We start from the raw sequence: 23,551 nt of genomic DNA, 5'->3' as shown, positions 1-23,551 counted from the left end.
TGAAACTTCCATTTTCCTTCCTGCCCTTTCATAAGCTTGAGTCCATCCCCAAACTAAAGGACTAATTTCTACTTCGCTCCAAACTCCCAATTCCAAAAACTGAGTGTCAGGATTGTTTTGTTCTCTGCAGATTTATTATTGAATAATCTTTATATACAAAACTGTTAGACCTGCCAGTTATACACACAGCTTCATGCCAGCATTGTAATTCAAGCCTATTACCAAAACTCAAAGCAGCCAAACTTCCATCTATCAGGTCACTTGGATCCCGGAAGTTCAGGCAGGCCAGTATCCCAAACCGCAATGCTCTCCAGTTAAACAAGGGTGTGCCACCAGCATTGTTTCCTCAAGGATAAATACCTAAGCCAGTGAAAGTTTGACCAGGAATCTCTCCAAAATAACTGCCCTACTACAAACATTCCAAATGTTAAGAATCTACAGGAAGATTTACCCAGATACAAAGTATTGCTATAGGTGAGATTTATGGAACTTCAGTCTCGTTAACATTTCTGGTTTTAACACTTTTATTTAGCACCAGCCTGGCAAAATAAGGTTTGACCATGTTGGAACAGGAACTACAAAACCTAACTTGGAAATAACAGATTTCTTAAACTAAGCCTATTCATCTGAAGGAAGAGGGAAGATCCGGGCTGGAAAATTTTGCAAAGCTGGTTTACAATTTACAAGGTGCTTTGTCCTAAATTCAGACAATTCCTCAAACATGCAAATATTCTTATATAAAATATGAAAAAGAACATCGAGACCTTCCTAATGTGGCAAGCTATAATTTGAAACCATCTAATACACCCAAATGTGAACGAGTATCATCGGCCTCCAAATCCTGCTTCTCCAACATTAAGTCTAGCTTTTCAAGGATTTTAGTGCTTGTTGTCCCATCAAGCTCAGATGGCCTCTGTAGCGGAGGGGCAGCTCTCTGCAACACCCACTCCAATTTCAGAACCTCACGGTGCATTCGCGCTCTTACAGGGGACACGAGCTCCTCTGGCCCTAAATTGAGCATCAATGACATGTCCCAGGTGTATGCACACTGGTTAAGCATGTTCAAGACTCCAAGAACTTTTAAATGTAGCTGTATGAGATCAAGGTTGATTCACATTTACCAATGGAGTATTAACACAAATCAGAACTCTAGTTAGAAACATTTTATTTAAATGTGCCAAATAAAAACCCATTTTCAGACGACAGGATGTTAATACATTCAACAAAAAATTGTATAGTCTTACTGCTGTGAATTTACAGAGTAATAATCCAGATTCATTTTGATTAGATGGTTCAAAACCTTCTTCCTAGGTTACACTTGACAGACATCACAAATCCCTTATAATAATGTAAACAAAATAACTTTTTCCTGAAAAGGTGAACTTCAGTCCACTCTTTCAGGACTTGCACTTCTCCGAGGACTTCCTGACGGGGAACGACTAAAAAGGAAAACAGATTTGGAATTGATTAGAATCTACTGAAACCGAGCCTTCTCACGTATAATCAATGGCCAGTTTCAGTGGAATTCTAGTACCATAGCAGAGACCAAAGGGTTTTAGAAGACGCAGATTTCTGCTGCAAAATTTCAAGTTCATTGTAAAAAACATGACATTTCATCATTTTTATACAGAAGCCATTTCTTTTAAGAAATCATCAACTCAAAGGGACTCAAACACAAAGTCTGAAAAGTAAGCAGGAGGCAAAGCCCGCAGAGGCCACACAGAATCACGACCTTGGAAGGAAACATCAGCCTACCTTCTTTTTGGAGATGGAGATCTGGACTTTGATCGGCTGTCAAAACATGAGAAATTCTATTAAGAAGAGGTACTAGCCAATCCCGATTTCTATCAATGCCAAGAAATAAATCCCTAAACTGTTTTGAGCTTCTAAACGGAAAGAATCTAGCAATCCAATCTCCCAAAGGCTGCTGGTGTTTTCACTACAGGCACCTGTTCTATGCTATTTTACACAGATTTAACCGGGTGTGCGTCTTTCAAATGATCAGCTCTAACAAGGGCTTCTTAATAAGCCCCAATCGCAAACAATACTGCCTGACACAATCATCAGTTCTTAACAGCTTCTTTATTGTTCCCATTGAACATTAACATTTAGGAGTTAACACGTGAAACTTCAACAACTCAGAACCCTTTGAACGCTCTGGATACTGGTGCCACATAAACTAGAAGAGCAGTAATTAGTTTTCTAGCCTACCTGCTTCTTGGTCGTGAAATAGACCTGGATCTTGATCTCGACCGTGACCGTGATCTTTAAAAAAAACAAACCCCACCATCATCAGTTAGTCCAGGAGCAGTTTTCTTCAGCACCACCCAACACCTCATTAGGTAAGCACAGAATGGAGGTGGGCCGGACGAGATGCCTTGTGCTGCCTGCACCTGAGTGACCAGGGCTGTCAGTTCACAAAGGACAGTATTCTCACAAGGTGCAGAATACCCAAGAGACAGCGGCCTGACTTTCATGGAAGACTGAGTGCATCAATTCAACTCTCCTTCCAGTAATAAAGTTCAATGATATCACCACTGGGAAAGGTCTAAGTCCCATCACAGGATTCAGGGACCAGTTGTGTCCCATAATCCAACCCAGGCTCTAACATACTCACAACCTCCCCACTGTATTTCAACGGGGGCACAGGGTGCAGGTGGTACCCTGGGAGGCTGGGCCGTCTACTCTTAGAATCTCCCAACCATGGACCACCAGGCCCGCACAGTGGGGGGGCCAGTACTACTGGAGCACCCGCCCCCTAGTCAGACAAAGTCCAGAGCTGTAGCTCAGCACTCCAGAATCAGTATTAAAAATGAAGGTTCTGGGCAGGAAGAGAAACTGTGCAGTGGTAAGGCCCTTGCCTTGCAGACAAACCCACGTTCAATCACCACGACCGCACTATTCCAGGAACCACCAGGCTGGATTCCCCAAGCAAGCCCAGTAGTAAATAAAAGTCCCCATCACACACGTGGCCCCCACAAGACCACTAGGTCGTACCACTTAGCAGCAGCGACTTCTAAGGGCACCCCTACATGCCGCCAACTTCCTATCGCTGGTTATCTGACCCAAGGCCATGTCCAAACCCATCACCCCCCAGTCTACCCAGGGCTTTAATCACAGACTTGTGCTTGTTTCAGGGTGCTGCTCAGGGCTTCCTCCTGGCTCTGCACTCAGGAATCACTGTGGTGGAGGCGAGGGGGACCGTATCAAATGCCGGGGATTGAACCCTGGACAGGCTAGGTGAGGCAAGGCAAAGCACCCTACTCGCCTGTGCTCTCTCCACGTACTTGTGCTTTTTTGCTGTGGGGCCACTTCACCACTTGCAGGTAGCCAGACGCCAGACACCACTGAGCAGAGTCAGGCACGGTCCAAAGCCCAGCCCCCCAATCCAAAAAGCAAGGGTAAAGAAAACGGTCACGTACTGGAAATACCTCGATCCTTTTATAGAGCCAGACCTAGATCGTCTGAGCGAAGCCGATCTCGATCTACGAAGAGACACAGACCTGGATCGTCGGGGAGACGCTGACCTTGATCTAGGAATTAAGCCAAAGTGTAAGTCCACCCCCTAAACATCCTCAGCTCCCGAACAAGCCAGCATCAAGGCGAAAAACCTCACCTCCGTCCCCTGCTCCTACTGCGCGAGCGCGAGTACCGCCTACCTCGGGACCGCGAATGGGACCTCGAGCGGGACCTAGTTTTCAAGTCAGAAAAGAGAGGATGTTAGAGAGGAATTCGCTTCCACGCTCTGTGTGCCTCTGCTGCAATCAAATCTCAGAACTATTCAAACTTAGCGTTTTCACTTGGAAACAAAAACTCTGGGCCTATCAGTTGTCGTTTAAGAAAAAAAAACTTCCTAAAAAAAGATCCGTTAAAAGTCGAATTACATCTCAGCATCACACAATAGAAAGCACTGTAATGTGTATTTAAAATAAACCTTGCAAGTCTGCAGGTCGACCCTCTTTGGCCCAGGTCTAGGAGCTCTAGCAGATCTAGACGGTCTAGCAGAATCTATAGCCGAGCGCTGCGTCTAGATGTTCTCTTCAATCTAACGACGATCAAACTGACAGCCAAATGAGCCAGGTGAGGCTTGATTGACGCAGGAGGATTTTTCTAGCTGGGGATGTGGTCAATCTGGTGTTCCTCTTTCTAAACCGGAGGGGCCCCCCAGTAAGCCAATTGCGGGCACGGCGGGCGCCGGCTCAAACTCTGCCCTCTAAAGAATGAGCTGGGGCTAGGCTGGACGGCTCGAGGGGATCTGGCCTCTTATGCTGATCACCTCAAGGTCTAGGAGGATCTTAATGGTCGGATTTGCAAGGCGCCTCAGCACGAAATCAAAAGGCTCGTGGCACTCTGAATCGAGGCGACCGACTCAAACGAAGAAACCTGAAAGGTGGCGACCAGTGATTATTCAAGGAGCAACAGCGAGGCAGCACACGAGACGCGGGACCCCTGCGCGGCCGCCGCGCGCGCCGCCTACCTGCTCCGGCGCCGGCGGCTGTAGCGGTGGCAGTCGTAGGCGTAGTGGCCCTTCTCGCCGCACTCGTAGCAGCGGTCGTTGGGGTCGAAGGGCCGGCGCGCGGGGGGCCGGTCGAAGCGCGAGCGCCGCGGCATGCCGGTGGACAGCTCCACGCGCACGCGGGAGCCGCAGATGACCCTGGGGGCGGCACGAGCGCGCGGTGGGACCCCCGCCCCGCCCCGCGTGGGACCCCCGCGCCCCGCCCCCCGCGCCGCGCCCCGCCCGCCGCACTCACTTCCCGTCCAGGCCGCGCACCGCGTCCTCCGCGTCCCGGGGGTCCTCGAACTCCACGAAGGCGAAGCCCGGCGGGTTCCGCGCGATCCAGACGGTGCGCAGGGGCCCGTAGTAGCTGAAGGCGCGCTCCAGCTCGCCCTTGCCGGCGCCCGTGCCCAGGTTGCCCACGTACACCTTCGTCTCTGCGGGGGAGGCGCGCGCTCAGCCCGCGGCGGGGGCGGGGGGCGCCGCGGAAATGCGCCACCGCGCCAAGATGGCAGCCGGCGCGCGCGGGAGGGAGGGCGGGCGGGCGGACCGGCGGGCGGGCGGACGGGCGGGCGGGCGGGGGTCCCGCGCGGGCGGGCGGCCAGGTCAGGTCAGGTCAGGTCAGGCCGGCCGGCCGGGCCACCCCCCCACCCCGGGCCGCGCGCCCCCGCCCGCCCGCCCAACGCGCGCCCGCCCGGCCGCCGCCGCCGCCATTACGCACGCGGCGCCGACCGCCCCAACGGCCGCCCCGCGCCCCGCGCCCGCCGCCCGCCCGCCCGCCCGCCCGGCCCGGCGCGGCCCCGCTCACCTCCCCCGTAGCGCCCGTAGCGCGACATGCTGAGCGGCCCGCGAGCCCGGCGCGGCGCCCTGAGCCGAGAGACACAAAGGCCGGCGCACGCTGCCCCGCGCCAACGGTCCGGCGGCACTGCGAGGCCGCGCCTGCGCCCGCGCTTATATAGGCCGCGGCCCCGCGCCGCTCTGCGCACGCGCGACGCCGACGCGCCGCGCCGCACAAAGGGCCCGGGCGGAAGCGGCCGCCCGGCGGCGCGGGGGGAAAGCGGCGCGGCGGCGCGCGCGCGGCGGGCGGAGGGATTCGTTCCCATGGCGACGCCCGGCCCCGGCCCGTAAACCGCGGCCCGCCCGCCGTCCCGCCCGGCTCCCTCCCTCCCTCCCTCCCTCCCCTCCCCTCCCCTCCCCTCCCGCCGCCCTCCCCTCCCCCGGCCCCCGCCCCGGCTCCCTCCGCAGGTGCCGCAGGCCGACCTCGTGCGCGCCCGCCGCCGCCGCCGCCGCCTCTCTGCCCGGGTCCCGGCCTGGGGGCGCCCGGTGATGACCGGGGTCCGGCACAGGTAACGGGGGGCGCCCCGGACCAGGCTCGCCAGAGACCCGGCGCAGCCCGAGCGAGCGCACACGCGGGCCCCCCGTGCGCACCTGCAGCCCACGTGGGCCCCGGGGCGCCCGTCCGGGCTCCGTCCCGGCACCCCTACCCCCGTGCACACCTGCAGCCCACGTGGGCCCCGGGGCGCCCGTCCGGGCCCCATCCCGGCACCCCCCAGTGCACACCTGCAGCCCACGTGGGCCCCAGGGCGCCCGTCCGGGCTCCGTCCCGGCACCCGCCCCCCCCCCCCGTGCACACCTGCAGCCCACGTGGGCCCCGGGGCGCCCGTCCGGGCCCCGTCCCGGCACCCCCCAGCGCACACCTGCAGCCCACGTGGGCCCCAGGGCGCCCGTCCGGGCTCCGTCCCAGCACCCCCCAGCACACACTTACAGTCCACGTGGGCCCCGGGGCGCCCATCCGGGCCCCATCCCGGCACCCCCCAGCACACACTTACAGTCCACGTGGGCCCCAGGGCGCCCGTCCGGGCTCCGTCCCGGCACCCCCCCCCCCCCCCCCGTGCACACCTGCAGCCCACGTGGGCCCCAGGGGCGCCGCAGCCAGGATGCCCGCTCGCAGGACGCCCACCCGGGCTCCATCCCGGCACCCCAAATCCTCCCCCCTCCCCCCCCCACCAGCCCTGCCGGGTGTGACCCAACAACAGGCAAAACAGAGGGAATGGGAGCAAAGCTTCCGCTTCTGGGTGACCAAGACCCCGAAAACCTACTTTTTATTATTTATTACGTAGTCTGAAGCCTGTGCTAAACTGCTTGCCGTGAAAGATACTAGTATTCAACACTCGCTGCGCCCTGATGTTGAGCACCTCTTCCCTAAAAATCACGAGACCCTTTTAATGAAATGTCAGTGCAAGTCAGGGCTACTTTAGTGTGCAGCGTTCTTGAGTGCTCAGGCCTTAGTCCTGGCTCTGTGCGCTAGGATCACTTCTGGCTGCGTTCAGGGCACAAAGCAAGACCCCGACAAGCTGTACTATCACTCAGACGCCTCTTGTTGATTCTTTTACAGTTTCACCCACATAACTTTCTGCCTCTAGGATTCTGTGTTAGCATGACACTCCACGCTGGAGAGAGGATTCAGTAGACTGAGTTCCTGCTTTGCGTGCTAGTGTCCCAGGTTTGCTCCCTGGCACCAATCAACCCCCCAAAATAAAAGAATTAACAAGAAAAAAAAGCCAGCAAATTCTTGGGCTGGAGAGAGTTGGGAGATCAAGGAACATACGTTGTAGGCACTGACCCTGGTGCATACCCCAGTACCACAAGCATCACCAGGACAGGAGTGACCTCAGCCACAGTCCGGAGTTGACCCAGAGCATTGATGGGTGTGTTGCCAAAAAGAAAGTCCACATTTTTTTAAGTTCACTTTTTGTCTTCTCCATTTTAGTTTCACACTTGTTTTCTTTTGTTTTTATTTCAGGCCCCCCACCCAGTCATGCTCAGGGGTTATTCCTGGTTCTGCCCTCAGGAGTTACTCCTGGTGATGCTCAGGACCATAGGGTGTCGGGGATCAAACCTGGCTCAGCTGTGTGCAAGGCCTTATCTGCTGTACTAGCTAGACCCTTGGTTTCATGTTTAAATCATTATCCCCATTATAATAACTTGGGTGCGATCATCTTTTTTTTTCTCCACTTTTTTTGGGTCACACCCAACGATGCTCAGGGTTACCCCGGCCCTGCACTCAGGAATTACTTCTGGCGGATGCTTGGGGGACCATATGATGCTGCGGATTGAACCTGGATGGGTCAGCCCTGTGCAAGGCAAGGGAAATGTCCTACTCACTGTACTATTGCTTCAGCCCCGAGATAATTTAATACTAGAACAACTTTAAATATTGAACACTTTTTTTTTTTTTTTTTTTTTTTTTTGCTATTTTGCACTTTGGATCACACCAGCGACGCTCAGGGGCTATACCTGGCTCTGGATTCAGGAATTATTCCTGGCGGTGCTCAGGGGACCATATGGGATGTTGGAGATTAAACCTTGGTCGGCCTCGTACAAGTCAGACGTCCTCCCTGCTGTACTATAACTCCGGCCCTGTTTCTATTTTTAATATAAAATAACTCTGCTGGAGAGGTAGTACAGTGGTTAGCTGCTCTACATTGCTGACCATGGTCCAATCTAGGGCACCTCCTTGATATCACCAGAAGTGACCCCTGAGCTCAAAGGCAGGATCTGAGCACCACAAGGTGTGATCCCCAAACAAAGGCCAACAAAAGTAGTCCTGGGCCTCGAGAGAGAATACAGAAAATAGGGTGCTTGCCTTGCACACAGCTAATCCGGGATTGATTGCCGGCACCCCATATGGCCCCTGGAGCCCTGCTGGGAGTGATCCCTGAACACTTCTGTGCATGGTCCAAATAACATAATAGTCTGTAGTTAAAAATACTGGTCCCAGGGGCTGGAGCAATAGCACAGTGGGTAGGGTGTTTGCCTTGCATGCAGCCAACATGGCCAACCCTGGTTCGATTCCCAGCATCCCATAGGGTCCCCCGAGCACCGCCAGGAGTAATTCCTGAGTGCATGAGCCAGGAGTAACCTCTGAGCATCGCCGGGTGTGACCCAAAAAGCAAAAAAAAAAAAAAATTTACTGGTCCTGGTCTTTTTGGTTTTTGGTTTTGGGGGGTCGTGTTTGGGGAATCTAGCTTGGACCTCCTGCATGCAAAATCTGTGCTCAGCTCTTTGGAAAGGCCCCAAATGCTGACCTTTTAATATAAAATCATGTCTGTGTAGGGTTTGTGTGTACCATACACAGGCCCAAATAGCTGTGTTGTGCTTATCTATAACTGATAGCTCTTTCTGTGGGGGAGGGGAAGTTCCCCCCCAAGAGGGGGAAGTGACAGCTGGTGCTTGGGGGTCACTCCCAGCAGGCTGTGTTTAGTGGTGCCAGGATCAAACCCTGGGCTCCAGTGTGCGGATGACATTCAGCCTTTGGATATCTCTCTGGCCCCTCGCTTCTCTTTTTTCACCAATATTTCATAATCTTTTCCCTCTCCAATACTGCTTAAGAAATTTTGGGAAGAGGCCGGAGTGATTGTACAGCAGATAGGGCGCTCGCCTTGCATGTGGCCGACTCAGGTTCGATCCCTGGCATCCCGTATGGTCGCCTGAGCCAGGCGTAAGCCCTGAGCATTGCCGGGCATGGTCCGAAAACCAGACAGCGACACGAAGCATGCTCTCAGGCTCTGGGGCGCTCTCTCCCGCCCTTGACCCTGCTTTTGATCTGGACTTCCTCCTGGTGCTTGTGGTAAAGCGTTGCTCTGGCCTTGCACGGGCCTAGAGCCTTCTGAGCAGTCAGTAAGCGTCAGCTCTGACTCGTGTTGCCTAAGAGCAGCCAGCCTCAGCATCTGACTGGACTTTGTTATTTGTGAAAACTGCAAAGATCGGGGCATTAACCTCCCGGAAGTTTCCTTTCTGCCCCAACTAGCCATTCCTCAGACCTTTATTTTTATTTTTATTTATTTTTGCTTTTTGGGTCACACCCGGCAATGCACAGGGGTTACTCCTGGCTCATGCACTCAGGAATTACTCCTGGCGGTGCTCGGGGGACCAGTGGGATGCTGGGAATCAAACCCAGGTTGGCAGCGCGCAAGGCAAACGCCCTGCCCACTGTACCCACCCCAGCCCCTCCTCAGACCTTTATGTCTTCCTAACTTGCTGCCTTCAGCAAGAGAAATAAATTGTTGCTGTTCTTTCAGCCAATCCACAGAGAAAAGGGGGTCACAGAGAAGCAATAACTCATAGAAAACTTTTCTTCGTGGAAAGCAAATCTTTGGGGGCCTGGAGAGAGAGGACAGCACGCCGGGCTCTTGCCTCGCCCACGAAGATGCCTAGGTTTCATTCCCAGCACTCCAGATGCTCCCCAAGCCCTGCCAGGAGTGATCCCTGAGTGCAGAGCCAGGAGTAAGCTCGGAGCACTGCCAGACATGGCCCCCAAACAAAAAAATAAAAGAAAAATAAGAAAGAAAGAAAAGCAAGCAAATCCTTGGGCTGGAGAGAGAGAGTTGGGAGATTAAGGAACATATGTTGTATGCACTGGCCTTGGTTTGGTCCCCAGTACCACAAGCATCACCAGGGCAGGAGTGACCCCTGCCACAGATCCTGGGGGTTGCCCCCACCAAAAAAAAAAAAAAGAAAAGAAAATTCTCAGGAAAGGCTGGAGCGATAACACAATGGGTAGGGCGTTTGCCTTGCACACGGCTGACCCAGGTTCATTCCTCCGCATCCCATAGGGTCCCCCAGCACCGCCAGGAGTAATTCCTGAGTGAAGAGCCAGGAGTAATCCCTGAGCATCGCTGGGTGAGACCCAAAAAACAAACAAACAAAAGAAAAGAAAATTCTCAAGAATCCCCAGATGCTAAGGCCTTTGTCAAAGCTTCTCGCCCGGGAGCAAGGACCGTGAAGAGTGGGACACTGGCGTTTCTCACTGCAACCTCAGTGGCGGCTGATTCTCTGAGAAAGAGGAAAAGGGTGGCCTCCACCCAGAGGTGCTCAGGCACCAGCCCTGGCGAGCTCAGAGGGCCCTGGAGAGTGCCAGGGATTTAACCTGCGTCTGTTAGATACGTGCAACTGCCCTGCCCCCCTGTACTAACACTCTGGCCCCCTATTCCTGTAAGATTAGTGACATTTTTTTTTACTTTTTATATTTTTGGGGGGAAATCACTCCGAGCTATACTTGGGGACCACCAGGCCTCTGCACCAAAGCCACATCCCTGGCCCCTAGGCAAATCTGTTTCTCTGTTTTCTATTTTTTTCTTTTCATTTTGGGTCCACCCGGCAGTGTTCAGGGGTTACTCTGGCTCTGCACTCAGGAGTTACCTCTGACGGTGTTCCCGGGGACCATATGGGATGCCGGGACCGAACCCTGGTCAGCTACGTGCAAGGCAAACACCCTCCCCACTGTATCGCTCCAGCCCTTTTTAACTTTGGACTCTCTCCAGCTCGGGGCTCAGGAGACCACGTGATGTCAGGGACGAACTCAGGCTCCTGCGTACAAAGCATGTGCGTTAGGCCCCGAGCCTTGAGCGGGCTCCTCCCTCGCAGATAAACCTTATCTAGAAAGCAAATTTAGAGGAAAAAAGTCAATCCAGAGAAGCTGTAGAGACAGCACAGGGGGCAGGGTGCTTGCCTTGCACCGCTGAGCGGGGTTTGTTCCTCAGCATCACGGATGGTCCCCTGGACGCTATCAGGAGTGATCCCTGAGCTCAGGTCTCTGCCAGGTGTGGCTTCCTCACCTAAATAAATAAAACGAAAGCAAGCCCATGCCAAAGAGAAATGGGTCCACTCCCTAGGATTCTCAGATCATTGTTTAGACTGTGGGTTTTTTTGTTTGTTTGTTTGTTTGTTTAGACTGTGTTTGACAGAGTTGGCTTGAGGACTGAAGATGCAGAACAAAGATTACGGCCCTGCCCTGCTATGATCCTGGCACCCCCAGGTGTGGCCCTGAGCAGCAGCTGGGTGTGACCCAGAAACAAGAGGCAGGAGGGAGGAGCAGGCAGGCTTGCGATCTTGAGATCCAGAGAGAAGAGGAGGTTTTGTTTTTATTTTTGATTTGCTTTTTGGGTCACACCGGGTAATGAGCAGGGGTTACTTCTGGCTCATGCACTCAGGAATTACTCCTGGCGGTGTTCAGGAGACCATATGGGATGCTGGGAATCGGGCCCGGGTCAGCCGCGTGCAAGGCAAACGCCCTCTCCGCTGTGCTGTCGCTCCAGCCCCAAGATGAGGAGGTATTGGAAAATGTCAGCCTACCCACCATACTTTTCAAATAAGAGGAGGCTCTCACAGAGCATCGATCCAGTGGGAACTGAGACAGTGCAGGGGCAGAGGTGCTGGCCGGCCATGCAGCCGGTCCACCTGAATTCCTGAGACCATGGATGGTCCCCTGAGCACCATCAGGAATGATCCCTGAGCACAGAGCCAGAAGAAAAGCCTGAACACCATGAGGGCGCCCCACCCCCGCACCCCAACATCTTAAAGGGAAAAAAAATATCGGTCTAACAGTGGAAATTCTCCAATACTAGAAAAATGGGAAGTTTTGTTTGGGTGCCTCGCCCAGCAGCACCGGCTGATGGGTAAGTGTAAAGGGCATATAAATTGGTTATATTGGCCATTAAAATTGGGGGTGAGGCCTAGGGACGTAGTACAGGGACAAGCACTTATTTTACAAGCATGCGGCCCCAGGTCAGTCCTCAACACCACCAGGGGTCACTCCTGAGCACAGAGCTAGGAATAGACCCTAGGCACCCTATGGTGTGACCCCCAAACAAAACAAACATACAAAAAGCAAAGAAAAAAAAAACTGCCAGAGAGAAACACTGGCAGATTCTACAGGGCGCTGAGTGGCTGCGCCCACACTAGGCTATTTCAGAAAAGGTAAAATTCCAGCTACCTTGGATGGGGAGAGGGATTCCGTGGAATATGATTAGCAAGCCGGAAATTCTCCTGGGACTGAACCTGCCACTTGTCCTTTCTCGAGCTCTTGGTAATCCAGCAGCCCAAAGAACAGAATTGTCCTCCTGTAAGGGCATTTCCCCGTGAGCTGGTTAAACGCTTGATGGACTTTGTAATCACAGTAGCTCGGGGAGAAAGGAAGGGCCAGCAGGGCCTGAATCTCCTGTGCGTGCACCGTGTCTGTAAGAATCTGCTCCTCTTGCTTCTCGTTTCCTACCCTTTGATTATTCCCCTGTTCGACCCCTCTCCCACCTTTTGTTTGTCTTGGGTCCCACCTAGCTGTGTTCAGGGCTCTCTCCTGCCTCTGCTCCGGGATTGGTTCTTGGGGGACCACATGTGGTGCCAAGGATAGAACCCGAGTTGGGGGTGCAAGACAAGCATCTCACCCCGTGTTCTCTCTCCAGACCCCTCGCCCGCTTTTATCATCAACAGAGTCAGTGGGGCTGGAGCCAGAGTACAATGGGGGGGGCTTGGCTTCCAGCTGACCCAGGTTCAATCCCCTGCCGGGAGTGATCCTTGAGCACCCCCAGGTGTGGCCCAAAAGAAAGAAACAAGCAAAAAACCTGGGGTTAAGCTTGAGCACCTCTGGGTGTGAACTGGAAAATAAAAACAGGATCACGTTTGTTTTAACTGGGGGGCACACCCAGCTGTCCGTGGCTGACCATTCCGGCCGGGCTTAGGGGATCATACGTGGTACGGGGGATCGAGCCTGGGCTGGTGCCTGCGAGAGCCCTACCCTCCGTCTCTCTGGCCTAGGGACTATTAATGGGGGGCTGGGCCCCAGCCGGCTGTGCCCCCGGCTTACTGTTGGTAGGGCTGGGGGACCAAACGCACTTCCAGGGCTGGAACCAGGTCGGCCTGCCGTGCGCGGCGCTCCTATCTGGCCCTGCAGCGGGGCCAAGCAAGCCCCCGTCCTCCTGGGCTTATTCCAGACGACGTGAATGCTGACGTGCTTATCTCCCCCCCACCCCTTTGTCCACGCAGGTGAGGTCCTCCTAGGAAAGCACCTCTGGACTCTTGCAGCAGCAGCATCTCAGGCCGTGCTTCGGGACCAGCCGCAGGCAGAGCAGCCTCCCGCAGACCCAGGCACAGCAGGGATGGCCCTCACTGTCAGGAAGAGAGACAGCAAGAGCCAGGACTTCTCACTCCGGGTCGGTAAAAGGGAGAACGAGAAGGAAGAGCGCTTCGAAGACGCCTTCGAGGTCATCCCCGCCGCGTCCACCATGAGCCTGCTCTCCTCCCTGGAGGAATGCACCACGGGCCTCTACTTATTTCTCAACAACAGGTTCTCGGAGGCCTTAAGCCTCATCTCCCCGTGGTCCAAAAGCAGCCTGTACCACGCGCTCATGTACGGCATCCTGATGGTGGTCAAGTCCGCCCTGACACTGGACCCGCAGGACATCGAGGCCGGCAGCATGGCCGCGAAGGACGCCCTGAGGACCTGCTACAATTTCCGCAGGAAGTCGTGGGTGAGCTTCTACCGGCTGGTGAAAAGGCAGGGCTCGCAGACCATCCAGGAGGAGGAGCTGCACGCGGACGTCTGCTACGCCGAGAGCCTCATCCTGAAGGCGGCCGTCACCTTCATCCAGGACGACAGCGTGCTCGGCTACCTCCGCAGCGGGCTGGCCATCAGCTCCAGCTACCAGATCTACAAAGACTGTCAGCAGATCCTGCCCCAAATCCCCAGCAGCCAGAGCAAAACCTACAAGCACCTGGTGGGCGGCATCAAGTTTGGGGTGGGCGTGTTCAATCTGCTCATGTCCCACGTGCCTCCCAAGACGCTGAAGCTGCTCAACGTGGTGGGCTACTCCGGGAACAGGGAGGTGGGCTTGACTCTGCTCTGCGAGAGCGCCTCCGAGTCCCACATCAACAGCATCCTGAGCGCGCTGATGCTGCTCTTCTACCACGGCTACCTCTGCGTGGCCTTCGGGATGGGCCAGGTCTCCAGCTCCGGGGCCGAGCGCCTCCTCGTCCTCCACAGCCAGCGGTTCCCCCACTGTGTCATCCTGAAGTTCTTCCACGCCCGCTTCTGCATGCTCGCCGGGGACTTCGCGGAGGCGCAGCTCAAGCTGCACGAGTGCGTGTTCGTCCAGAGCGAGTGGAAGCACGTCCACCACCTCTGCTACTGGGAGCTCATGTGGTGCGACATCTTCCTGCAGAACTGGAAGCAGGCGTTCCAGTACGCCCGCCTCCTCTCCCAGCAGAGCCGCTGGTCCAAGGCCATCTACTCCTACAGCAAGGCCGCCATCCTGGCCCTGCTCCCTGCAGACTTCGCCAGGCTGGTCAGCGAGGACACCAACTCGCTCTTCCTAAAAGTGGAGTCTTTGAGGATCAAGGTGTTGGGAACGTCGGTGCCCGTCGAAAAATTTATTGCCGTGAAGGGCCAGCGCTACGGGTCGACCACAGGTTGGTACCCGGCACAGCCCATGCTGGAGTTTCTCTATGCCTGGAGCGGCTTCCGCGTCATGAGCAAAAAGCTGGACCTGATCTCCAGCTGGCTCATGATCATCGACAAAGGGGAGGACCTGCTCCGAGAGAAGGCCAACACCGAGTACTGGGCCGACGACATCACCCTGCTCTACCTGCTCAAGGGGCTGTGCCTGAAACACCTGGGCAAGTACCTGATGGCTGAGCATTACTTCAACTCTGTCCTCCAGAGGGAGAAACTGTTAAAATACGACCACTACTTGGTGCCGTACACCTACTACGAGCTGGGGATTCTCTACTACCTCAAAGGAGACAGCGTCAGCGCCGCAAAAAGCCTGGACAACGTCAAGAACTACCGAGATTACTCCATGGAGAGCCGACTGCAGTTTAGGGTTCACGTGGCCTTTGAACAAATCTTCAAAGAACTGTGATTTCGGCACCAAATCCAGCTGGGTGACGACGAGCAGAGTCGGCTGCCTTGAGCAAGGTAGTCAGCAGGCAACGTGATTTCTGTGTCGAAGAGCTCAAGGAAAGCCTCCCGTGTAGAGTCCTGGCTGTGGCGAAGAAGAAGCGAGTCACCTGCTGCTCCCCCCCGTCCCTTTCCCTCCTGATAAAACGGCCCGTCCCGGACTGTCAGCGTAGTAAGAGCGCATTCTTGGCGAAGAGAGCAAATGAGGCACACGGTCAACAGCCCCCCTTTGTGTGTTATCAAGGTCTGGGTTATCTCAGAGAACATTTTCCCAGCCCTCCCCCTACTTTTTGGTTCTCGCCTTTTGTGTCACACCCAACGATGTTCAGGGGTCACTCCTGGCTCTGCACTCAGGAACTGCTCCTGCTGGTGCTCAGGGAGCATATGGGATGCCAGGGATCGAACCCAGGTCAGCTGCATGCAAGGCAAAGGCCCTCCCTGCTGTCCTATGGCCCCGCCCCTCCCCCCACTTTTTTGGATGATTCCTGTGTTGGAACCCAGGCCTTCATCTGTGCTGCTCATCTGCTCTGTCACTGAACGCCATGGTCAGTCCTTCCAGAAATACTGGGAGGGGGCTGGAGAGAGAGTACAGTGGGTAGAGGCTTGCTCCGCACATGGCCGACTCCGGGGTCGAGCCCTGGTATCCATACGGTCCCCCGAGCCCCACCAGGAGCCAGCCCCGAGCACCACTGGGTGCAGCCTCCGAAATAGAAGTCTATTGGGAGGGAGGCTGGAGGGATAGCACGGCACATTGCCTTGCATGTGGCTGGCCCAGGTTTGCTCCCCAGCGCCTCATGGTCCCCCAAGTCCTACCAGGAGTGATCCCCAAGTGCAGAGCCAGGAGCTCAATCCCTGACCACCGATGGGTGTGGCCTCCAGAAAGTGTTTTTCAGTGGGCTGTGTGGTTGGGGTATGTGAGCCGTCTGGTTACACTCAGCACTGCCGGGTATACCAAAAAGAGAAAAAAGGGAAAATATTCCACCGGACTGCTAGAGACCACGCACATCGGGCAAATAACACCAGAACACCCCATTTGGGAATCTCAGTGCCCCGTGTAGGTCTGATTTTGGTTTTCGGTGGGAGGTGCCCCTGGCGGTGCTCTGGCCATGCCTGGCCGTGCTGGGTTTAAACTACTGTCCTGGCTGCAGCCTCAGACAAGGCAGATGCCTTCCCCTCAGCACCCCTCTCCAACCTGCTTGTTCTTCAAAGAAATAGTCTTTACTATTTGACTTCTCCAAACAATGTGGGGTTGAGGAGATAAAGCGGCAGGGAGGGCCTTTGTCTTACAGCTGACCTACTTTCAGGCTCTGGCACCCTGTATGCCCCCCCGATTCCTGCTAGGAGAACCCCTGAGCAAGCCCCAGCACTGTTGGGTGTGGCTTACAAATGCTTTTAGGTGACTGTCTGTGCTGAGTCAGCCCCAGAGGTCACTGGACTGTTAGTGCGCTAAGAGGGCAGGTTTGGGCTGGCATCACACCCCAGCTCTGCCACTGTGTGGCCTTGGGCCTCTGGGCCTGTTTCCTCAGCTGTAAATAGGGACACTAGTTTCTGTTACATGAATTAACCCATCACGGCTAGGTAGAGCAACAGGCATAGTTCTTTCGTGCTGAGAATTTCACTGCTTTCTTAGGGCTGGAGCGATAGCACAGCGGTAGGGCGTCTGCCTTCCACGCAGCCAACATGGCCGACCCGAGTTCGATTCCTCCGCCCCTCTCGGAGAGCCCGGCAAGCTACCGAGAGTATTCGATATGCCAGACACAGTAACAACAAAGTCTCCAATGGAGACGTTACTGGGCCCGCTCGAGCAAAATCGATGAACAACGGGAGGGCCGTTACCTTTACCTTTCTTAGGAAAAGCCAAGGTCCTTTGTTACCTGGTTTGCCAACCTAAAATTTGACCTGCTACTTAAAAAATAATTCTCGATCTCTTGTGATGTCAGTAACTTCAACTTCCACTGTCTCCTTTACCAGCTGTGACAAGTTTAGCGGAGGGAACAAGTGCTGTACACCTGCTGTGTGGAGGCAGCATCAAACCCCTGGTCTGTCTCCCACCGGCCACCCCGTTAAGGAAATGACTAGAGACACAGTTGCTTCAAAAGGCTTTATCCCAAATAATGATGATAGTGATGTCCGTGGGCCCCCACGGGTGGTCATGTGAGGCGGGAGGAGAGATGGTCACTTCCTCCCTATCTGCCTCTGCCACCCGCGACCCAGGGTTCGCGGGTTCTTGTTTCACCTCGCAGAAAATAATTTCAGGAGTAGATGAGCAGTGAAATCAAACAGATTTTACTTAGGAAGCTTTTAGGAAGAGGAAGGAGGGAGAGTGATGTGCTCAAGAGAGAACCCCGGCTTCTCCAAAGCCCCTAACACACCCCATCGTTAGAGAGGAAAGTATGAAAGTCCACAGGAGATGCGGGCAACACGTGCTCGGCCACGTGGGAGCAAGCGGCACGGCACACGTGCTCGGGTAGCATACGCCTGCCCTTCCTTTGTTCAAGGTGGCTTTTAAGGGTTTTCCAAGCTGCCCTATGTGGAGCTTTCTGGCCCCATGTGGAGTCAGTTGCTAGGGTTGCTGCCAAGGGGGTAGAGTTGGAGGTGGTCTTTGGAACTCTTTTTCTTCGCCTTTGTTCCTGCTGGAGCTTCCCTGAGGGTGGGTCCAGCCTTCTCCAGTCTGGACGGGCTGAGGGTTAATCGGATTAAAGGAAGGAATTGGGGATTTTTTTAGTAATTCCCTTCAGGCTCCCCGCCCCCCTTTTTTGGGTCACACCCAGCGATGCTCAGGGGTTACTCCTGGCTCTGCACTCAGGAATCACTCCTGGCGGTGCTTGGGGACCTTATGGGATGCCAGATCGAACCCAGGTCGGCAGCGAGCGAGGCAAACAAGGCAAGTGCCCTACCTGCTATACTATCGCTCCGGCCCCAGGCCTTTTCTGTAGGGCAGTCGGGTCTCCTCAGGGTCTGCTGGAGGTCTTATCAGATCTTGCTTGCTTTCTGTATCCATAAGGTGGGTCTGATTTAGGACTGCTGGCTTAATTACTTCCGAGGAATTTTTTTTATTGCCATGATGGGGGAGAAACACTTCCCTAATCTATCTGCCGACATCAGTAGGCAGTTCAAGGCGGAGCTTTCTGTTATGGTGGTCAGGGAAGGGGGTCCAAGTCACACCCAGCAATGCTTGGCTTTGTCCAGGATCATATGACCTATGCCAGATGTAGTGCGTGGATCAAAATAGGGTAGGCTGCATGAAAGCTGGTGCCCAAGCCCCTGGACTGTCTCTCCAGCCCTGCAGAGTTCGAGTTTGACATTGCCTAGTCCTGCAGAGTTCACAAATATTTCCAGCGTTTTTATCCTAGGAGAGGAAGGCCATCACCACTCTCATGATCTCTCTGGGCAGGGCAGGGCGGGGCAGGGTGGGACAGGGCAGATAAAGGAACTGGTTTGCAGAAGCTGCTTCCCTGTAAGTGGATTTCCATTTATAAAGCTGCTCCAGGTCGGCCCGCACCGCAAGTACCACGGCATTGTTTTGAGAGGCTAACTTTTCCAGAAAGTACTGTGTCAAACGTTACACTTGGAGTCTGCCCAAAGCCCGCCCCCTCCCCCCCCAGTATCTTCTCCATGAGTCAGTAACGGGAAGTTCTCAGGATGTCGCCTGACTCCCAGCAGGAGCTGCAGAACCGAGAGCCGCGGTGAGGGGCCCAAAGGTTCAGGGGAGTGGAGCAGTGAAACCAGCACGCCTGGGCTCTGAATCACCCTGAATCTGAGCCCCTGCTTCTCGTTCTGTGGCCAGACAAGCCTTTCTGCAGTGCCATCTCTGGGGCTTTATTCTGATCTGGTGTGAATGTAGTCACCGACCGGCCCCCACTTCCTTTCTGGCCGCAGGGAAGACACAGCACCAGCTGAAATCTGAGTATTTTAAGGGAAAGCAGGTTTACTTTTGTGCCAGGGCTAGAGTGAAAAGTCTCAACAGACCGAGTCCATGAGGGCAGAAGCCTGGTTCAATCCTGGATCTACCGGGAGCAGCCCCTTCCAGCACCTCCTGGTGTGGCCCCAGTCAAAACCAAAAGCCCTTCGTGTGCTGCTGGATAGTACAGCGGGTAGGGGACGCGTCTTGCATGCTGCTGACCTAGCTTCCATCCCAGGCACCCCACGTGGTCCCCTGAGCATGCCAGGAGTGATTCCTGGGTGCAGAGCCAGGTACTCCTGAGCACAGCAGGCTGTGGGGTGCCCCAAGCCCTATTTTTCACCCCAAGAGCTGGAGAGCTCGAGGGACTGAAATGCATGCTTTGCGTGCAGGAGGCTAAACCATCAGCACTGCATACGGTCCCCGAATAAAGCCAGGAACAGTCCCCAGGAATCTGGCCAAAACCCTCGCCCTTAAGTAGCTAAAACCAAACTGAAATGCACCCCAAAACCTCTGAAAGGAGGAAGAGGGAGAAAAGTATAGCTTGAGGGAAAGGGATAGAAGACAGGAGGCAACCAACTTTGGGGGGCCCACCGTGGGCGTGACGGGAGAGAGGGCAGGGCTAAGTGCTGTGTCTCGCAGATGCAGACAGGGCAGGAACCTAGAAGGTGGGAAGGGCAGGGCACGGCCTGCTTTCAGTCTGCAGGAAAGCTCCGAGACATCTTTTTTTAGTTTTTTTTTTATGTAGGAGTACTGCTATTTATTCAGCCACTGATTGGCTGATTGAATTGTGCATTCCAGGACCTTTTTTTGAGTTTTTCTTTTGGGGGGGGTCGCACCCAGTGATGCTCGGGGAGGACTCCTGGCGGTGCTTGGGGGATCGTACGGGCCGCCAAGGATCAAACCTGGGTCGGCCGTGTGCCAAGGTCCTACCCGCCGTGCTCCGGCTCTGGCCCCAAAGCGCCACGACTTGGAACGCAGTGACAGCGAGCAACTGGTCCCGGTCCTGCTTTTCATGCGCTTTTGGGTCTGGGCGCCACAGCCGGCCCAGGCCAGGCACCACCTGAGGGTGCAGGGCCGGGCCCACACTCGGAGCCTGCGGGGGCCGAGCTCGTGCCGGCCACACACAGGCAGGTCCCCACCCCGGCCCGGAGCTCTCGGCGTGGGCCTTCGTGCGCGCGGCGTCTTTCGCGTCCCTACAGTCTCGGGCCTCGCGAAGCCCAAGGCCGAGGCCCCGCGCCGGCAACGGCCGACAGCGCGAGGAGCGCGGGTTCGGGGCGAGGGCGAGGGCGTGGCCGGGCACGGCCCGAGCACGCGCCGTGCGGGCGCCCGACGACCCTGAGAGAGCACGGAGCTCGGAGCCCAAGCCCCAGGTCGCGGGGCGGCGGCCTGGCGCTCCCTTCGGCGCCGGAGTGGGGCGGGGGCCGCCCGCCTGTCGCCCTGGGCTCACGCCACGGGGCGCCACGGGGCACCGCGGCGCGGCGGGGCTCGGGGGGCAGAAGCGGCGCCAGGGCGCGAGCGGGGCTGGAGCCGGCCGCCGACCGGGCGCGGCCCCACCCGGCACCCCAGGACCCCCGGCCCGGCGGCTGGGACCGCACAACGGAGCCTCGCGGCGACACAGAGGTCGCGGCCCGGCCGGCGCCCGCGGGCCGGAAGTGACGGGGGCGCAAGGCCTGCCGGGACCGAGGGCTCCTGCCGGAGGCAACGGGGCCGCGCCCGCTGGGACCTAGGACGTCTCCTTGGCACGCCGGAAGTGACGGCACAGGACAGAGCCCGCCGAGACTCGGACTCGACCGAGAACTACGGGGCCGACCCCGCCGGGGCCGGAAGTGACGGCAGGGCGGCGCCCGCTCGAGCCGCCCGGAAGTGACGGCAGCGCGCCCGCAGAGCCCGCCGGGGCCCGGAAGTGACGACAGGGCGCCCGCAGAGCCCGCCGCCCGGGGCCGGAAGTGACGGCAGGGCGGCGCCCGCTCGAGCCCGCCGGGGCCCGGAAGTGACGGCAGGGCGCCCGCTCGAGCCCGCCGGGGCCCGGAAGTGACGACAGGGCGCCCGCTCGAGCCCGCCGGGGCCCGGAAGTGACGACAGGGCGCCCGCTCGAGCCCGCCGGGGCCCGGAAGTGACAGGGCGCCCGCAGAGCCCGTCGCCCGGGGCCGGGAGTGACGGCAGGGCGGCGCCCGCTCGAGCCCGCCGGGGCCCGGAAGTGACGACAGGGCGCCCGCAGAGCCCGCCGCCCGGGGCCGGAAGTGACGGCAGGGCGGCGCCCGCTCGAGCCCGCCGGGGCCCGGAAGTGACGACAGGGCGCCCGCAGAGCCCGCCGCCCGGGGCCGGAAGTGACGGCAGGGCGGCGCCCGCTCGAGCCCGCCGGGCCCGGAAGTGACGACAGGGCGCCCGCAGAGCCCGCCGGGGCCCGGAGGTGGCCGCGCGCGCGGCGCTCGAGCGTGCCGCGGCGGTCCCGGCCGCGCGGCGGGGTCCGTCCGTCCCTTCGGGCTCGCGTCCGGCCGTCCGTCCGTGCGGGGCGGGGCCGGGCGCGCCGCCATGGGCGAGTGGGCGGGCCGCAGCCCGCTGGAGTGGCAGGCGTGGACGCACCGCGCCGTGCGCGTGCGGGCCGGCGAGCGCGAGTACCGGGGCTGGCTGCTGGCCACCGACCCGGTGTCCGCCAGGTGAGCGCCGCGGGTGGGCAGGCCGGGGAGCTCGTCCCGGCACGTGTGGGCCCACGAGGGAGCCGCCGCGCCCGCGGGCGTCGGTCACCGCGTGCGTCGCGTGCTCCCTGTTGCCGGGCGGGCGGGCGGGCGGGCGCTCCGCGGTGCTGGGGGCGGCGTGCAGCCCCGTGTCGGGTCGCCCGCCCCCGTTTGCAAATCGCCCCGAACGTTCCCTCCGAAGCGTCGTCCTGGCCAGCTTCCTCGAGGACGGCCGCCTGTCGGTGACGGGCGTCATGGGACACGCCATCCGGGCCGTGGCCGCGGACCCGGAGCAGGAGGGGCAGGACGCCGGGGTGCGGGAGAGGCTGGCGCCCCTGTTCGTGGCGGGAGCCCCCGAGGCCTGCAGCCCCGAGCTGCTGCGGCAGAGGAGGGACAGCCTGAGGAAGTGGCTGGAGGAGAACCACGTCCCCATCGCCGAGCTCGGAGACGCGCCCCACGCGCTCTGCGTGGCGGGGGTGCTGACCATCGAGCCGCCCTACGGCCCGGACAACTGCAGCAGCGCCAACGAGATCGTCCTGTCCCGCGTGCAGGACCTGATTCAGCGGCACCTCGCGGCTTCCTAGGGGAGCGGCCGGAGCCCTGCGCCGCCCGGCTCGGGCCTTGCCCCTGGGACTCTCGGCGCCCGATCGGATCAAGTCTTTGTTGTTGGGGTTCCACGTGGAATAAATTAGCACAGGCACGTCCTGGTCGTATTCGTCTTCATTTGGGGCCACGCCCGGCTGACAGGGCTTACTCCTGTTCTCTGCACAGAGCTCTCTCGGCGGGCTCTGGGGACCGCGTGGGGTGCTGGGCATCAAACCCCAGTTGTCCACATCCGCATGCCAGGGAAAAGCCCACCTGCTGTGCTCTCTGTGGTCCTGGAATAATTTCTTTTTTTTTGCTTTTTGGGTCACACCTGGCGATGCACAGGGTTTACTCCTGGCTCTGCACTCAGGAGTTCCTCCTGGCAGTGCTCAGGGGACCATATGGGATGTTGGGAATCCAACCCGGGTCAAGGCAAACACCCTACCCGCTGTGCTATCTCTCCAGCCCCGTGGAAAAAAATGTTCTTTTCAGAGCTTTTTTTTTTTTTTCGGTTTTGGGTGACACCTGGCACTGCTCATGGCTGCTCCTTGCTCTGTGCTCAGAAATTTCTCCTTGGCAGTGCTTGGAGCACCACATGGGATGCTGAGCATCAAACCTGGGTCTGCTGTATGCAAGGCAAGTGCCCTCCCCACCGTGCTATCTCTTTGGCCCAAGGGAATCATTTTTTGATTGAGTTATTCCCTTTTTGGGGGGGGGGTCACATCTGGCGATGCACAGGGCTTACTCCTGGCTTATGCACTCAGGAATTACCCCTGGCGGTGCTCGGGGGACCATATGGAATATACTGGGAATTGAACCCAGGTTGACCACGTGCAAGGCAAATGCCCTACCCGCTGTGCTATCGCTCCAGCCCCCTCCTTTCCACTTTTGTTAGGTAAGTTAGTGCCTTTAGAAAATAAGGGACCAGAGAGAGCCCAGCTGGTAGAGCAGCTTGCTTGCATATGGTTGATTGGGTTCGATCCCAGCATCTCATGGTCTCCTGAGGACTGAGAAGGAAGCCCTGGGCATCACTGGTGTGGCCCCAAGTCAAGAAAGTATTCGTGTTGGAGGTGTGTGCATCTGTTCCAAGCCTGGCATTGCCCAGGGGCTTCTGGCTCTGTCAGCAGGCTCATTCCTCGGGACCAGATGCCATGGTTGGA

The 23,551-nt window shown here is 57.3% G+C and overlaps 3 protein-coding genes across 4 annotated transcripts; 2 read left to right on the top strand and 1 right to left on the bottom strand.

Annotated features, from left to right (window-relative positions):
* Positions 1-1,148: 1,148 nt before the first annotated feature.
* SRSF7 (serine and arginine rich splicing factor 7) lies at positions 1,149-5,462 on the bottom strand. Of its 2 annotated transcripts, none has more exons than XM_056130605.1 (8): positions 5,304-5,462; positions 4,752-4,932; positions 4,478-4,654; positions 3,617-3,691; positions 3,423-3,533; positions 2,212-2,265; positions 1,756-1,791; positions 1,149-1,439 (listed from the first exon to the last, which is right to left on the bottom strand). In XM_056130605.1, the coding sequence occupies exons 1-8, from the start codon at positions 5,329-5,331 to the stop codon at positions 1,385-1,387; spliced, it is 717 nt and encodes a 238-aa protein (XP_055986580.1). In that variant the 5' UTR covers positions 5,332-5,462; the 3' UTR covers positions 1,149-1,384. The 2 variants fall into 2 exon arrangements, with proteins under 2 accessions (XP_055986580.1, XP_055986581.1); XM_056130606.1 differs by having other exon boundaries at positions 3,432-3,533.
* A 7,961-nt stretch (positions 5,463-13,423) lies between these two features.
* Positions 13,424-15,347, top strand: LOC130038786 (tetratricopeptide repeat protein 39B-like). Its single transcript, XM_056130601.1, has one exon. It carries the CDS (start codon positions 13,429-13,431, stop codon positions 15,187-15,189), a length of 1,761 nt encoding a protein of 586 aa, XP_055986576.1. The 5' UTR covers positions 13,424-13,428; the 3' UTR covers positions 15,190-15,347.
* A 6,200-nt stretch (positions 15,348-21,547) lies between these two features.
* GEMIN6 (gem nuclear organelle associated protein 6) lies at positions 21,548-22,506 on the top strand. The gene is made up of 2 exons (XM_056130607.1): positions 21,548-21,788; positions 22,009-22,506. The coding sequence occupies exons 1-2, from the start codon at positions 21,664-21,666 to the stop codon at positions 22,388-22,390; spliced, it is 507 nt and encodes a 168-aa protein (XP_055986582.1). The 5' UTR covers positions 21,548-21,663; the 3' UTR covers positions 22,391-22,506.
* Positions 22,507-23,551: the final 1,045 nt, after the last annotated feature.

This window comes from Sorex fumeus, unplaced genomic scaffold (genome assembly GCF_029834395.1).
Source record: "Sorex fumeus unplaced genomic scaffold, SorFum_2.1 ptg000079l, whole genome shotgun sequence".
Classification (NCBI taxonomy): Eukaryota; Metazoa; Chordata; class Mammalia; order Eulipotyphla; family Soricidae; genus Sorex; species Sorex fumeus.
Note: the sequence above shows the minus strand (reverse complement) of the source record. Positions and strands in the feature narration are given on the sequence as shown.